We start from the raw sequence: 16,607 nt of genomic DNA, 5'->3' as shown, positions 1-16,607 counted from the left end.
CCCCCCCCCCCCCCCCCCCCCCCCCCTCTGTGTCACAGTTTTCATAAGGCAGATTTATGTTATTTAGGTTCATAAGCTTTAGAAACAACTTCTTGTTGTAGCTCAACAGCTATTTTTATTTACGTGAAGGTTAGAGAAGCAGACTTGGACATGTTCGTAACCTCTTCTTGTCTTCTGTCTCAGGTGCGTTTCCCATCTCACTTCAGTTCAGACCTGAAGGACCTCCTGAGGAACCTGTTACAGGTGAGATAGTTGCTATCTCAGTCATTCTGAGGTTGAGGCTACCTTTACTCTGCTGTGTGTGCTGAACAAGTGAGGCAAATGTTATTGGTGTTATCCTCAGGTGGATCTAACAAAACGTTTCGGGAACCTCAAGAACGGGGTCAACGACATCAAGGGACACAAATGGTTTGCGACCACTGACTGGATTGCCATCTACCAGAAAAAGGTAAGTGTGTCTGTGAGTGCACGGATGCCTTGACTTTTCTTCTGTAAAGTTCACTTCTCACTTCTGCTGTTTTTTCGTCATCTTCAGGTGGAAGCTCCCTTCGTCCCCAAGTTCAAAGGGCCAGGGGACACGAGCAACTTCGATGACTACGAGGAGGAGGAGATCCGCGTCTCCTTCAATGAGAAATGTGCCAAGGAGTTTGCGGAGTTCTAGAGTTAGAGGGCGAGAGAGGAAGGCAGTAGGGAGAGTCAAAGGTAGGCTGGTCAAGTGGGAGACATAAGGAGAGAGTCTCCTGTCCAATCACAAGCACCAGCTACAACAAGAGGGGGGGGGGGGGGTAATGGGATAGAGAAGGGAAAAAGAGCAAGGAGACTGATAACCAGCAGTGTTGCCTTTTCTGTTGCGTTTCTGTTGTATTTTATTTATGATTCTGTCTTATTTATGGATCCCTTTATAATGAAGGTGTGCTTCAGATTCAAGGGTGTTGGGAACCCCACTTATTTAGAGTTGCCTCTACACATTTTTCACCCAAGATCTTCCCGGCTCTTTTATTGTTTCATTCATCATTGAATCACTTTTGGGCCACATCACAGAGAAATCAGTCCGTCTGTTCGAGTCTCCTGCGGTCTGTTGTTCATCACATCTCCGAAAGCCCATAGAGTCGATCAAGTTGAGGTCTCAGTCTGCACAAACGTTTCTTCAATTTAAACTGATAACTGGCTAGCTAGCTCTCTCTCTCTCTCTCTCTCTCTCTCTCTCTCTCTCTCTCTCTCTCTGGTGAGCAGGAGGAGCATTTAAGTGAACATTTGAATGAATCACACTCATATGCACTTAAAGAAGTTTTGTCATTTATTCTTTAAGTATTTAAACTTTTACCGTTTCATATCGTAGACATCGTACCTCGAGTCACCGGCATGATTGGCCAAAAAGAAAAACATAAAGATGATGCATTGTCTGCTCAAACAAGTCGGGGTCAGAGACAGATGACCCTTCAGGGGGAAGAAGTCGGTTAAGTTTACTGTGTAACTCCATCTATACTTCTTATCTCCGTTAGCATAGCCAGGCTTTGTGCACTCAATTTTTAAATGTCACTAGATACTAGTCGCTCCAATTATTTCACGTCACGCAAACAAACAAGGAAATTTGGATACGGGAACGTAAATATCTCAGTTTCAATAGTGTCGTGAAGGAACACCACAACATAATGGTATCTCAGGTTTGAACATATCACTTAATAAGACATTTTATCAACATTAAGCATTAGGATCAGCAGGTCAAGAAGATGTGTGAGACACTTGCTTAGAGTTTGGAATTTAAAGTTCTGGTTCGCACTAAGAGGAACAAAAGGGAATAATAAGACTTTTAGTTCGGGTATTCCACAATTTTCCCTTCCAGAGGATTTGGTTTTGCTAACTGGACAACTCTGTCTGGTCTCAAAAGCACTCGCTGTCTCTGCTCAGAGCTCATCTACTAGTCAAGCTGATGCAGCATTTCGAATTAACCAATTGGCCCTTGCCTACTCCAGTTTAGAAGAGACCATCCGAGGCGGACGACCTCAAACTGCTCCTGGCTGGTGGTCACTGGAGCACGTTGAGCAGTCATTGTATCGGTGGTCTGGAGGGTCTTTTATAGACACCTGTGTTCATCTCCACAGCACTCTCACTCCATGTGACAGTCTTTCGTGTGCCAGCAGCTCTATTCCCATCGCTGTGTTTACAGGCACAGTTTTTGTTTAATTCAGTTTTTTTTCATGTGGTGATGATGTAAAGATGACTCCATTGAAGAAGTTAGGAAAAGGTAGAAGAGTTGAATAGAGCTAGTGCTGAGAAGAGACGAGGAAGATCTCAGTGCACAGTATACAAGCTGCCTGTTTTACAGTGCGCCACACATAGCACATCAGGTGTTCAATGCCTAATCAGCACCTGAGCTGTGATGGAAAAGTACTTGTAGGATTTGGTCTTTCAGAATTTATAAATAGCGTCTATTTCAAACATTCAAATACCTTCTTCACAGCTGTGTTTTAATGTGCCACCATAATGAAGATAATCTATTTTGGTTCAAACAGGCGCTCTGGTTTTTCTCTGGTTTTATTGGAACGAGTCCTTCCTGTCCAAAAGAAGTTCAGATACTCGGAAATGTAACGAGCTTTTTCTCAAAATTACATATTTGTAACGTGTTATTGTGTGTGTGTGTGTGTGTATAAATCCAATGATACACACACAATTTAATTTATAGTCTCGTGAAATTTAAAATGACCTACCATCCAGGAATGTTTACGGTGGGCTTAAATGACCTGTTTCAGATCATTTTTAGATCCATGTGGCCCAACGTCCATAGCAGGATCAACCAGCTACGGTTAACCCTAGTACCCCACCATTCCTCCCTCTGTCTGTACAGTATGTGCAGTGTCACTATGCTGGAATATGACATGGCCCCAGGTGTACTCTGTCCTAATTTGATTTAAACAAATGAATTGAGGAATATGCACACATGACTAAATGGAGGCCTTAAAGGGCCAGTGATTCAGTAGAGCACCTGCAAGAGACTTGGAGGCCTAGATATCCTAAAGATGATGCCGTGTTCAGGTGGGATGGATGGTTTGACAACTTCACAGGCTGAGGTGTAGTCCACTTGAGTAGTAGACTGACTTTGGCATGTACAATCGATTGGGAGTTGGCAGTTGGCCTCTTTGCCCGGTTGGTAATCTAGCCTCGGCAATGTCCAGTAAAACGTTTTTTTGACCGATTGGTTTTCTATTAAAGAAAGAGTCTCACACACACACACACACACACACACAAGGCAACCAACTCCTGACCAAAAGGGTTCGTCCCCTCTCCGCTATACCCCTACTTTTCATTTTCTTTCTCATTGAGAGAGGTGGAAAAACATTTCATTGATCAATCTGAAGTCATATCGGCAGATCGATGGTGGCAAGAGCTACAAGGTGGATGCACACCCACTTGTAGTTATGCTGGCTTATTGGATATGATGGACTATTTTTCCAACCTTTTATTATTATTATTATTATTATTATTAATATTATTATGACATTGTTGTAAACCACTTGTTTCACATTCGCTGTATTTCCTCCATGTCGAGTTTAATGTTGACATAATTGAAGTTATGATACAATATTATTCCCCGTCTCCTCGATGTTTTTTGCAGTGATACAACTTCCTCTCGATGCAGGCACAATGCTGGTACATACTGTCGCACTTTTTAGGGAAACGAGACCCCGATGTAAACCATGTTAACCCCGCAACACACACACACACACACACATACACACTGCAAGGGGAAGCGTCTAAAGTCACGGGAGCAGTGACATAAAAACACGAAGTGTAATATTTTGCAACATGAGTATCATTCCAATAAAGTTTTACTTGTAAAATTCGACTGAACTTGTGTGTGCCTCCTGGATGTCTGTTCATTTGACTGTTCAGCGGCTGCAAGTTTAGGAAAGGGTGAATTGTAGATGACATATTTTAAATGTAGGCAGCGTGAGTGTTGCCTGGAGGTCAGACATCCATCACTGCCGCCTGATGCGGAATGGAGCCGTCACCAACCCATCTGTTGACCGCCCGGCTCAATGTGATTCGCCAAAACGCTTAAAATCACGACGTTCAATCGCAAAATCATCTCCTCCGCTCCCTGCCTGGACTGCGTATCGTTGTTTCTTTGTGTTAAAATCAGATGTTATAATCTGCGGGCTGATCAGATCGAGACTGCGAACAAAGAGCAGAGCTCCGATGGAGTAAAAACCAGCCGATTCCACCTTAAATGTCATTTGCGTCTGTGGCGGAGACCTAGGCGCCATCTTCGGTCCACCTTAAGCGCACAATGTGGCCAACGAACGAAAGCGTACCAGCCAGGCTTCCGTCCTCATTCTCCAGCCGGGGGATCGCACTCTGGCTTCCCAGCTTTGACACAGCGTCACTTGTGAAACAGCAGAGGGGGAAGAAAAGACGCACTTGGGCCAAACCCCACCAGCAAGAGAAGATGTCCGAGCCCAATAAGTACCGAGAGTGGATCCTGGAAACAATCGACTCTCTCCGCTCGAGGAAAGCCCGTCCGGATCTGGAGAGGATTTGTCGAATGGTCCGGAGACGACACGGGTCAGACCCGGACCGAACCAGGACAGAACTGGAAAAACTGATTCAAGAGCAGACGGTGCTCAAAGTTAGCTACAAGGGGTCCATATCGTACCGGAATGCGGCGAAGGTGCAGAGGAAAAGCAGAAAGAAGAGTGAGTTCACGGCCGCTGGCGGCAGCAGCAGCAGCAGCAGCGCGGAGGCAGCGAGGGAGCGGACCAAACACGACCATCTGAACAACAACGGCGACAGTGCGCACAGCTTCACCGACCAGGAGGAGGGCGAGGAGGACTCGGAGCCCAGCCCGGAGCCCCACACCCTAACATCGGCCAGCACCACCGACAACAAGCTCAAGCCTGCCTCCAGCCCGAGTAGCGGAAACGGGTGCCTCATTTGTGGCGCAACAACGGGCTGCGCTGTCGGGAGCGGCTGTGAAGGGGAGAAAGCAAGTGCACCGAGAGACAAGGGATTAGGACCGCAGGGAGCGGGGGACTGCCCATCGCCCGCTCTGAGTCACAGAACAAGCGCACCCGACAGCGGTGATGCAAGCGGGATAACACCGAGCACCGCCGAGGCAGCTCCTGGAGAGACGGAGCCGCGTTTGTCAAGAGATGACACCCAGGACAAAACTTGCTCAGGGAGCGTCAGCAACCTCCCGCAGCAGCAGCAGCAGCAACAGAGACAGAAGCAGACTATGCCCCTTAAGCCCAAAGTTCGAGTCGGAGGAGGGGGAACCAGAACAGCGGGGAACCACGCCAACTCCGACCTGGGCGACAGATTGGTGGCTTCTGTTCGCAGCCTGTCCGAGAAAAGCACCCGAGGGGGCTCCGCCGCCGCGACCAGAGGCCACACGAAGCCGCTCGGGCTGAAGGAGATTTTGGGCTTTCTGAGCAGCCAGGAGCGGCTGTCGGAGGAGAAGCTGACTCGAGGCAAAGTCAAAGTGGTCATGGAGAGAGAGGTGGCGAGGGGCAGACTGCGCAGGACCCGCTGCGGGAACATTACTCTTCCTCTGAGGGGGGTGGTGGCGGAGGAGCCGAAGAATGCGTCCGCTGACAGACTTGTAAAGAGCGCACTGCAGGACGAGCACGCAGGGAGAAAGGTGGGCACCGCTAACTTAATATGTCCAACACGTCCCGGTTACACAGGGCGCCGAACGGCGCTCGTGTCTCGGCTTGCTGAGACATTATGAGCTGTTAAAATCGCACGCACGGCACCAGGACGCGCCTTCCTTTACCAACATGTTTTGTTTTCTTTCTTGGTCAATGTTTTAGGCGACATGCAAAAGTGTTTGAGGAGATCACATCAAGGGAGATTAATTGTTGTTTCTGTAATTTGTCGGCGGGATGTGGCTGTGCCTGTGTTGCGTTTGCGTTGTGTGTGTGCGCGCGTGTACGCGTGGCTCCGCTTCCTGCACAAAAGGTGCGGGTTACACAGGGCTGCCGGAGCAGACGGCTCCGGAGCGGCTCCCCCCCCCCCCCGGCACCCTGGATGAGCGCGCGCACACCATAAAAGAGCGTCTTCCGCGTGGCGCGAGCTGGTTGTGTTGCCGTTGCCACATCACTATTCGGGGGTTCATAACATTTCGTCTCTGCTCTCAGGAACTTAAGCCGCGCGGAACAGAGCGCGGGGTGTCCGGGCCTGCCGCGCGGTGTAGGCGGTGTCTGTCTAAACTCATGTGGGCGCTGCTCTGTCGCGCAGGCCAGCGGAGGAATCAGCCCAAACAGCTGAGCACCGTGTTTGTCAGCCTCTACCCTGTAACCCCGGAGCTTTGTGTTTCTCCACCCCTCGTCATACCCGCATCTCTCATTTCGTGCCTCATTAAATCCTTTGTGTCATTTCTGATACTCTCCTCCCTCACATGGTGGGTGCAGACTTGAGTAGGCTACAGTAGTCGGCTATCGTTATTTCAGATTTCTGTTTCCCCAAGTGGGCGGTGTTTGTCCTCCAGCCCACTCTACGCTCTGTGTTAAGCGCACTCTGCAGCCTGACTCAGGTGTTGCCCACCGGTGTCCGGTGGGGGAACAAGGTGTGCTTGAATTGCCTTCATACAACTTTATCTGTCATTGCAGCCGCCGTCCCCCTCTCTCCCGGAGAATGAGCCGATGGAAACAGCCAGTGAAGAGGAGGAACGGGATGAGGAAGAGGAGGAAGAGGAGGAGGATCCCCGGAGTTCTGATGAGGAGGCGGGAGGACTATCCCCGGTAGCCATGACTACCGAACCAGAGCTCATTGAGAAAACCACAGAAGAAGTTGAGATCCCAGAGCACGAGAGCCCTCAGCAGCAGCAGCACGGGGGCAAAAGTGTGTGTGTATGAACGTGTGTGCGTGCGCGTGCATGAACGTGCGGCTAGGCAAGGCTGATTAAAGGCCCTAATTAACGCTGGTAACCTTCCGCTGGTGATCGCAAGGCCACTATCATGACCGCTTACTGCTGCTTCACCTACAAGTACCTGAGTGCTTTTGTTTTATTTGTTGTCTATTAATTGGAATTAAGCGCTTTTGTAAGAAAATGATTAATAACGTTAACTAATACCTTCAATTTTGATTTAAATAATGAGTTCACTATTGTCACCAACTTTATTAATGGTTTTTTTTTATATCACTGTTTTGATCAAACCTAAATAAATTTCCTAAATAATTTGGACATTAATTCTATTATAAATTATAAATGTACTACTACTGCTGCTGCTACCAACAACAATAATAATAATAACAATAATAAAAGATAAAGTCTTTGATCTTTTCCCTCTTCCATCTTGGTTCGGCTGCTGCTCTCACAGGGATGTGCGGGCTTGATTCCGTCACCAGGACGCCACGTCTACCTGTTCAGGGAGCTTCGCTGTCACAATGTAACAGCGCACACTTGGAGGACAGAGCTGTGGTCTCTGATCAGCTACATATGGAGGCACAAGTAAGTGCAAGAACATGCATCTGTCCTGATGATTTTTATTGATGGATGATGTTCCATACATCATCAAAACAGGTCAAAATGTACTCTGAAGCCAACCATGAAATGCACCATCCTATGTTAGAGTCTGACTGGCCTTTGTTGCATCTCTCCTGTCATCTCAATACTTCTGTCTTTGCATCCACATCAACACTAAAAATTCAGCCATGATTTGTTGTCATGCTCACGTATTTGCTTCTCTGTTTGACCCCCCCCTCTCCTCTCTACATACAGAGCCAGAGGCAGCATGACAGAATCAACCACATCTCCTCAGACCTCAACAGTGAGTGCTTTACAGATCAGCTCAAAATGTCTGTGTGTTTGGTGGCTGGCGGCGGCGACATGTAATCAGACTGTGCTTTGGTGTTCCCACCGTAGGCTTGGAGTCTAAAACGGAAGTCGGCGTGTCGTCCTGCCTGCTCACACCCACTGCGTCTCCGAGAGACTCCGGCACGTCTGAGGAACGAGGGATGGACGGAGGAGGAGGAGGAGGAGGAGGAGGAGGGTGAGTACAGCAGAGATGCTGGAGACACTGAAGACGCAGGTTCATTGGGTTGGCTTGCTTGCCTTTTTGGATCTGTTACAAAGTCTACCCTGCAGTTACAGAGCAATTTGGAGTCATGTGTGTGTCCACCTGATGAAGTACAATAATCCCTCTGATTTCGACTCCTGAGGGAAATATCTGTCTCTTCAGCTGTTCTCCACCATGTTCAGCATCTAGTCTCTCACTGTGTCTGTCTGCAGTTTGGAGCTCAGCAGGTAGTTAGGGGGTCTTTAAGAGATTTATTTTATGCTATGAAGTGCTGACAGTGAACCAAAACAGTGAGCTGAAACTCTCTATAACGCTCTGTAGAGCTGAGGGGAGCTGCAGATTCTGTAAGAAAATATTGATGATAGCCGCTTTTAAATAAAGTGAAACAAAGTCTGGCCATTCAATATTATTTAGAACTTAATATCTGCTGTTTACACTAACAATGATACAGTGTAAACTCAAGGTTCATGGTTTGATTATTCCATCAGTGAAAACATGGAAGTCACACTGTCCCATTCTAATATACCAGCACTAAATACCATAAAAAAGGGAATGAACAGTCATTAAACCCAACAAAAAAAAAACTACATTTCTTAATTAAAATGTCAGCTCTGACATAACGTTCCGAGTTTACGATTTCAACATCCCCTGCCGGTTTTGTAATGGGCCAACCGCACCTCTTCCTCACCTCCCTAGGTTTATGAAGTCTGAGGGGGCCAGTGGGGGCCCAGTGGACTGGACAGTGTCTGATGTGGTCACTTATTTCACAGCAGCAGGTTTCCCTGAACAGGCTGCTGCCTTCAGGACCCAGGTGAGCCTGTAATCCCTTTAACAAACACCAGAGGCCACCAGAGACAGCGTTACTGGCTGCACTTGAACCTTTAACAGTTGTAACCTTCATCAACTGACTGCATTGCTTTGCTCTCTTCATTAGGAAATCGATGGCAAGTCTCTTCTCCTCATGCAGCGTAACGACGTATTGACTGGCCTGTCAATCAGACTCGGGCCCGCCCTCAAGATCTATGAGCGTCATGTAAAGGTTCTGCAGAAAACACACTTTGAGGACGACGACTGTTAATGACCGTTATGTCTGTATTTACGTATAGCTCAAGTAATCCTATGAATATGCATGCATGATATATACGCTTCACTTCTCATCTCATGTCAAACAGCACACACACACACACACACACACACACACACACACACACACACACACACACACCTCTGTTTCTCTTCCTCTGGCCCTCTAAACTGTTCTGGTCCAGAAACGACACACAGAAATGAGACTGGATGGACAACAAGGATTTCCTACCAAACAGAGCACAATACTTTGAGGGAGAAAGCAGACTCGTACAATCTTAAGATGCAGAGGTTAAAAAAAAAAAAAAAAGTATCTTTTTTTATTTACAATGATCAAGCACTTTGCCATTTCTTGACTAAACCGTGCAGAATGGTTTGTTTTTCGACTTTTGTCTTGTGCGGACCTTGATGCACATTTTGAAAGAGGTCGTGGTTATTCTGTGTGGGAGTACATTTCCTTTTTTCGAGGCTTTAATTCAAGGGTTTCTCGTTTGTCATTGTACACAGACTGTATGTGTGTGGAGGCATCACGGAGCACGTCGGATTGAGCAGAAACGTATAAGAAATTGACCAGATGAAATACATTCTCAGAAGCTGGATGGACCCGTCATAGTCGTCCTGTATATATCGAGAGACAATCTTGTGCCGGGTTCACGGCCTTTTGCAAACGGGTGTTGGTCAACGCAATAAGTTGATAGCTCCTCCTAGATGTTTGAGAGGTTGTTGAATCTTAAGCTCTCAGATCGACAGCTTGTTTTTGTGTATCTTAGTGACATTCAGTTTTTAACAATGTTTTTAAGCAGCGCTAGCCATGATCTGTTCTGGCCTATGCAACACCCGAGGGGACGGTTTCACAAAGACAGACTTTGACGGTGGCTGAGATCAAACCAGTCAGACTCCGGAGTTCAATTCATCCGCTGCACGAAGCTTAAGTAGGGATACATATTTGCAATGAATTGTGGGTACATTTTGTGGGTACATTGTTCTGTCGTTTGGTGCCACTGGTCAGCAGGTGTCACTGATTGTTACCATGTTCATAGTTAGCTTGGGGTTAGTGTGGCTGAGATTTTAGGCTTAAAATATGCATTAATGTAAAGTCTAACACTCCAGGTCTGAAGTATCTTTGTGAAACTTTCCTCAGAGTCTGGTGCAGACATTTTCATCAGACACGCCAGCTAACTGGTCTGAAATCAGCAGAACAATCAACTCTCATCTGAGTGTAAATATATTGAAAGTAAGTCAGTTTAATCAGCCTCCATCAGTAAATTATTAGAAAACAATTATCTAACTGAAAGATGTTGTCGCCGGGTAAAGCTGAGTCAGTCAACCAACTAATCTCATCCCACCAGCTTCAAACGTTAAAAACCAAATGATCACACATCTCATTCCCACCTTCACTGTAACGTCATACATTCCAGCTTCGGCATCTCTTTTGTGCATGAATTATCAAATGACTTTTTTTCCCTCATATTTGTACATTTATATTTCTGTATTCAGCATATTTGTTTCATTTTGTGAATGTTTTCAATCCACTCTCCACACACTGACCTCGTCTACCTCTTTCTCCTCTCGTTCCTTCATTTTCTTTGCAACTTCCATCAACATTTTTTCATTACACTTAGTCTACGGTGCATGTTTCAGTGTTTGTCATTAGTTAAATCTGTAGGAGGGGGGGCAGCTGTGTGTGAGTCCGGATGCTCACAAGAGGAATGTACAGTGTGTCTGAAGGTATATGTGAAAGGACAATTTTAGTAATAAAAGTTTGAATCAAAACACCACAATGTGTCCATTCTGAGTGTGTGTGAACAAGTGTTGCATGAACTGTATAAACAGTGTTTGTGTATGATTGTGTGTCTGTGTGTACCAGACACACATGTGCATATGTGTGAGGGAGGGAATCCAACAACACAGCAGCCGGGTTCCCCTCAGTCACAGGAAAGACCGTACTGTGTTTCAGAAAAGAACGGACTATCCAGACGAGACAGACTATAAGTCTGTTCTTTTGGAAAATAGGCTCCATACACCATTTATTTTGACAGTAAATAATTCACAGTAAGTCGGAACGTGTTCTCTGTGTGCCTGCATTTGCTGGTAAGAAGCAGGGGGAGGAGGAAATATCACTCTATATCTGTCCTGGGACACTCTCCAAGGTAAGTGCTTGGGATATGTGTGTGAGTGTAGAAAGTGTTTGTGTGTGCACACGATGGGGTTACAAATAACACGGGCATATTTATACCTCCACTGATAAACAGACTGCTGCTCCCACAAACATGGTGGTTGTAGGCAACAGACGAAAAAGAAAAGACTGAGACTGCTGGGAACTTCAGGGCTCCAGGAAGGACCGCAGATCCGATCCGGCAGAACCTGAAACCGATGACACCGATCACAGCCGGAATCAGACCACACGAAATCGGCTCCTGAATACAACACAGCAAACGACAGCGAGGGAGCAGATCTTGGTGTGAGAAAGGATATCTGACGGGACAAAGGAGAGCAGTCATGCCAGGCTCAGGAGGAGCAGAGTGAGTGACAGCTGCATGTGTACAGTTTTTGTGTGTGTGTGTGTGGATATGCATATTTTATCCAGTAAATGTTTGCTTCACAAATCTGGTTCTAACTTGTAAATTATGCAAATTGCATGTGCAGTTGATCAGGTTTTTAAAACTACAGAATATTTTTTACATCACCTCAAAACTATTGATAAGTTAACAAGATTTGTTTTACGTGTAGAGGCCCATAGAGTTGCTACGTGCTGAGCCAAAGAGAGTCTAAATACAGCTCAGTGGCGCATGAGGAAATATGAGCTACAAGTGCAAAGACTGCATGTTCAGAGAGTCGTGTGTCTCTTGTTTTCGAAGCTCAAAGGGAGAAGATTTCTCCACTGCCATCCTAAAGCAGAAACACAGACCTAACAGACTCATTGTGGACGAAGCTCTCAATGAAGACAGCAGCATTGTCAGCCTGTCACAGGTCTGTGTGTGTGTTCTGTGGGGGGTTACAAATATATATATATATATATATATATATATATATATCCTAGTGTGTTTGTATTTCTTCTGAGGGTTTTGTGTTTGCACTAGAATAAGACAGAGGAGCTGCAGCTCTTCCGGGGGGACACGGTGGTGTTGAGAGGGAGGAAGCGTCGCGAGGCGGTGTGCATTGTCCTGAATGACGACTCCTGTGGACATGGGAGAATACGCATGACTCGTGTGACGCGCAGCAACCTGCGTGTCCGGCTCGGTGATGTCATCAGGTAGATTTCGCACCTGTGCCGTTGTGTGTGTGGTATGGAGTCACATGTGAGATTTGACAATGTGAAGTGACCAGGATGTGTGTGTTATCACAGTATTCATGCCTGCCCTGACATCAAGTACGGGAAAAAGATCCATGTCCTCCCTATAGATGACACCATCGCGGGCCTGACAGGAAACCTCTTTGACGTTTTCCTCAAACCGTATTTTCTGGAGGCTTACCGGCCCATACATACAGGTACTGCAACTCCATCATACCACAGTAAAACAGCTGTGTTTTATACTATGATCGGGTCGTCACCTCACCATCATCTAGACTAGAGCACCCGTACATGTCCCTTTGTGTGGTGACTTTTGTTTTACCTGTGTTGCCAGGTGACATCTTCTTGGTGCGGGGGAGCATGCGGGGGGTGGAGTTCAAGGTGGTGGAGACTGACCCCAGCCCTCACTGCATCGTTGCCCCAGACACTGTCATCTACTGCGAGGGGGAGCCAATCAAAAGGGAGGTCTGTGAGAGATTAAGATTGTGTGCCAGCTCTATACTACAATGCTGATTTAATTTGAATTTTTTAATATTAGTTTGGTATGTTATAACAGGAAATGATCCGAGGCATATATACCTACAGACAGGTCTGAATCTTGCATATTGCCTTGTGACAGGACGAGGAGGAGAGCCTAAATGACATCGGCTACGACGACATCGGAGGCTGTCGGAAGCAGCTTGCCCAGATCAAAGAGATGGTGGAGCTTCCTCTGAGACACCCTGGCCTTTTCAAGGCTATAGGAGTTAAGGTGTCCTACAGAAACACACAGAAACACTGACCCCATCCACTCTTATGTCTGCTTCCTTTAATTCTTACATTATCTTATAATGACTCAGTGTGTTGTTCCCTCTTTCAGCCCCCCAGAGGTATCCTGCTGTACGGCCCTGCAGGCACAGGGAAGACCCTGGTGGCCCGGGCTGTAGCCAATGAAACTGGTGCCTTCTTCTTCCTCATCAATGGTAAGGCTTTCTTTTCACGCAGTGGCACGGTGAGATCATTTGTACAGGAAGGGAGGAAAGATTAGCTGATCCTGCTCTTGCAAAGTGAAAAAAACTTTGAAAATAAGGTATACAGAGTTACTGATTGGAAATTCCAATTCACTCATCGGCGTTCTTATTTATAGATCTGTGTGGGAGGAAATGTGTTGTACATGCTGTGCATTACTCTGTGACAAGGTCCTGAGATCATGAGTAAGCTGGCGGGAGAGTCAGAGAGCAACCTAAGAAAGGCGTTTGAGGAGGCAGAGAAAAACGCTCCCGCCATCATCTTTATTGATGAGCTGGATGCCATCGCTCCCAAGAGAGAGAAGGTAAACATTGGAGAACAAAATGCATGTACAGATCTGTATGTGCATAAACTCTCTGCAACAACTGTACAATCAAGTGTGCTCTTCTTTTCTCTGAATGCAAGCAAAGGCAAGGAAAAATCCAAAACACTTGCCTTTAACTTTGTGTGTGTGTGTGTGTGTGTGTGTGTGTGTGTGTGTGTGTGTGTGTGTGTGTGTGTAGACCCATGGTGAAGTGGAGAGACGTATAGTCTCTCAGCTCCTGACCCTGATGGACGGCCTGAAGCAAAGAGCTCATGTAGTTGTCATGGCAGCTACAAACCGACCAAATAGCGTGGACCCTGCTCTGAGACGCTTTGGTCAGGACACACACACACACACACACACACACACACACACACACACACACACACAAAAGCGATCACATACAAATGGTGATGTCTCTTTCCAGGCAGGTTTGACCGGGAGATTGACATTGGAATCCCTGATTCCACTGGCAGACTGGAGATTCTGGAGATTCACACCAAAAACATGAAATTGTCTGATGACATCGACCTGGAGAGGGTGAGGAAGTGTAGCAGCCTGGGCCACAATTCTCTGATAACTGAAGCTGTAACAATTAGTTAGTCAACAAAAAGTTTTTTTGAGAGTGCATTCTAAGCGAAAACACCAAACATAACGTAGTTCCAGCTTTTTTTTCTTTGTCTCATGTGATAGTACGTTGGCCACCAATTGAGTTTAATTGACTTCACTCTCATGTTGGTGGAGTCACATTAACATCACTGTATCTGGTTTGTGTTAAAAAAAGGAGCTCTAAACAAAAACGTTACCTTCAGCAATCACACTACCTTTCGATGGCATCCATCCCAATCTTGATATGCATGTGTGCTGTTTAATGAATTCATATCAATGCTATTTAACATATCTCAGATTGCCAAAGATACCCACGGCCATGTAGGCGCCGACATGGCCGCTTTGTGCTCAGAAGCTGCTCTGCAGACAATCCGCAAGAAGATGACCCTCATAGACCTGGAGGACGAATCCATTGACGCTGACCTGCTCAACTCGATGTGTGTCTCCATGGATGACTTCCAGGTACGCACGCACATGCACGCAAATACACACATACTGACTCTTGTTCTTCCAGACCGTATGTGGGTGTATTAATTCCTCAAAGAACACAACTGTGCATCTCGTCATTTGTAACCACACAATAAAAGCCAGACGTGAATATTTCTAAATGATTGAAGAGAGATCCATGTCCTTTCCTCATCACTCATCATGTCCACCCTCAGTGGGCTCTGAGTCAGAGCAACCCTTCAGCTCTGAGAGAAACCCTTGTAGAGGTGCCTCAGGTGAACTGGGCGGACGTCGGAGGACTGGACGAGGTCAAGAGAGAACTGCAAGAGCTTGTTCAGGTGGAAGAAACACTCACACACTCACACCACCAGACTCTGCACATACCTACAAACACATGCCCCATCAACAATCCCATCTATCTTCACTCTCCTCAGTACCCTGTTGAGTACCCGGAGAAGTTCCTGAAGTTTGGTATGACTCCATCTCGTGGAGTATTGTTCTACGGCCCTCCGGGCTGTGGGAAAACCCTGCTGGCTAAGGCTATCGCCAACGAGTGCCAGGCAAACTTTATCTCCATCAAAGGACCCGAGATGCTCACCATGTGGTTTGGAGAATCAGAGGCAAATGTCAGAGACGTGTTTGATAAGGTGAGAGCAGAGAAATGGAAAAGAAATGTGATTATTGGAGGATAGACATTTGTTTCTCACTGTAACCTCGCTGACCTTCTCTGTCTCCAGGCCAGACAGGCAGCCCCCTGCATCTTGTTTTTCGACGAGTTAGACTCCATTGCCAAATCCAGAGGAGGCGGAGGTGGAGATGGAAGTGGTGCAGCTGACAGAGTCATCAACCAGATACTCACAGAGATGGATGGCATGTCGGACAAAAAAAATGTTTTCATTATCGGTGCCACAAACAGGTGCACATGTGGGAATTTGTATTTAATGACTGTGGTTAGAGAGGGCAGCACACTGGAAGTAATGATTCTTATCTCGCTTCCTCTTCTCCTCTTGTCACACCAGACCTGACATCATCGACTCTGCCATCCTGCGGCCGGGCCGCTTAGACCAGCTCATCTACATCCCGCTCCCAGACAAACTATCTCGCACAGCGATCCTGAACGCCAACCTGCGCAAGTCCCCTGTCGCACGGGTTAGTGAAACACACACATATATGGAGATGAATTTCTCTGTAACATATCTTCCTCATGTACGCAAGAGAGAGAGAGAGAGAGAACAGAAAATGAAACGTTGGTCTGCCCCTTTATACAAATTTCATTTGGGACAATAAAGTCCATATCTTATCTTAGATGATGGTGGTAAAATGTATTTAAGTATTCATTGTGATGAATGTTCCTCTTTCTCTTTGCCTTTGCTCCTCCTTTCTCTTCTTCCTGTAGGACGTGAACCTGGACTACCTGTCTGGCATCACAGAGGGTTTCTCCGGAGCTGACCTGACAGAGATCTGCCAGCGGGCCTGTAAGCTGGCCATCCGTGAGGCCATCGAGGCCGAGATCAAGGCTGAGCGTCAGAGGCAGAACAAACCAGACATCCCCATGGTCAGACTGCCGGGCTGTTACGGCGCTGCGTACATGCTTATTTACACCGTACTATAATGTATTCAACAGGAGACTGATAGTTGTGTCTCTCTGACTTTTTCTAACACACACACACATGCACCACTCCTCAAAGCAGTACCAGGCTGTGTGTGTGTGTGCTTGGTCCATAAAGAGACTGTGGAAGATAAAAAAGTTCCCCAAAGGGCGGCTGTGGGTTTTGTAATTCTCAGCCCTTGGACTGGGAACACACACACACACACACACACACACACACACACACACACACACACA

The 16,607-nt window shown here is 46.7% G+C and overlaps 3 protein-coding genes across 4 annotated transcripts in view; all 3 read left to right on the top strand.

Moving 5' to 3' along the window:
* The window catches only part of prkacab (protein kinase, cAMP-dependent, catalytic, alpha, genome duplicate b), a 12,695-nt gene extending 8,851 nt beyond the window's left edge, over positions 1-3,844 (top strand). The window contains exons 9-11 of the mRNA XM_031864512.1: positions 184-243; positions 344-448; positions 536-3,844. Coding sequence (XP_031720372.1) covers positions 184-243; positions 344-448; positions 536-661 — 291 coding nt within the window. The 3' untranslated portion in view covers positions 662-3,844. The remainder of the gene's footprint in view (positions 1-183; positions 244-343; positions 449-535) is intronic.
* An 89-nt stretch (positions 3,845-3,933) lies between these two features.
* Positions 3,934-9,219, top strand: samd1b (sterile alpha motif domain containing 1b). Of its 2 annotated transcripts, none has more exons than XM_031864511.1 (7): positions 3,934-5,638; positions 6,609-6,840; positions 7,320-7,450; positions 7,721-7,769; positions 7,865-7,987; positions 8,714-8,829; positions 8,953-9,219. In XM_031864511.1, exons 1-7 carry the CDS (start codon positions 4,289-4,291, stop codon positions 9,094-9,096), a joined length of 2,145 nt encoding a protein of 714 aa, XP_031720371.1. In that variant the 5' UTR covers positions 3,934-4,288; the 3' UTR covers positions 9,097-9,219. The 2 variants fall into 2 exon arrangements, with proteins under 2 accessions (XP_031720371.1, XP_031720370.1); XM_031864510.1 differs by having other exon boundaries at positions 7,865-7,991; positions 8,715-8,829.
* Positions 9,220-11,315: 2,096 nt separating this feature from the next.
* The window catches only part of LOC116392774 (transitional endoplasmic reticulum ATPase), a 6,273-nt gene continuing 981 nt past the window's right edge, over positions 11,316-16,607 (top strand). The window contains exons 1-16 of the mRNA XM_031864509.1: positions 11,316-11,623; positions 11,960-12,071; positions 12,182-12,354; positions 12,448-12,590; positions 12,728-12,858; positions 13,013-13,144; positions 13,253-13,355; positions 13,572-13,705; positions 13,905-14,040; positions 14,133-14,245; positions 14,612-14,776; positions 14,977-15,099; positions 15,196-15,408; positions 15,499-15,677; positions 15,781-15,910; positions 16,158-16,316. Coding sequence (XP_031720369.1) covers positions 11,601-11,623; positions 11,960-12,071; positions 12,182-12,354; positions 12,448-12,590; positions 12,728-12,858; positions 13,013-13,144; positions 13,253-13,355; positions 13,572-13,705; positions 13,905-14,040; positions 14,133-14,245; positions 14,612-14,776; positions 14,977-15,099; positions 15,196-15,408; positions 15,499-15,677; positions 15,781-15,910; positions 16,158-16,316 — 2,169 coding nt within the window. The 5' untranslated portion in view covers positions 11,316-11,600. The remainder of the gene's footprint in view (positions 11,624-11,959; positions 12,072-12,181; positions 12,355-12,447; positions 12,591-12,727; positions 12,859-13,012; positions 13,145-13,252; positions 13,356-13,571; positions 13,706-13,904; positions 14,041-14,132; positions 14,246-14,611; positions 14,777-14,976; positions 15,100-15,195; positions 15,409-15,498; positions 15,678-15,780; positions 15,911-16,157; positions 16,317-16,607) is intronic.

The sequence above is a fragment of the Anarrhichthys ocellatus genome, unplaced genomic scaffold (genome assembly GCF_004355925.1).
Source record: "Anarrhichthys ocellatus isolate YVR2014 unplaced genomic scaffold, GSC_Weel_1.0 scaffold31, whole genome shotgun sequence".
Taxonomy (NCBI): domain Eukaryota; kingdom Metazoa; phylum Chordata; class Actinopteri; order Perciformes; family Anarhichadidae; genus Anarrhichthys; species Anarrhichthys ocellatus.
The sequence above is the reverse complement of the archived record's forward strand: the minus strand, read 5'-3'. Positions and strand labels throughout refer to the sequence as shown.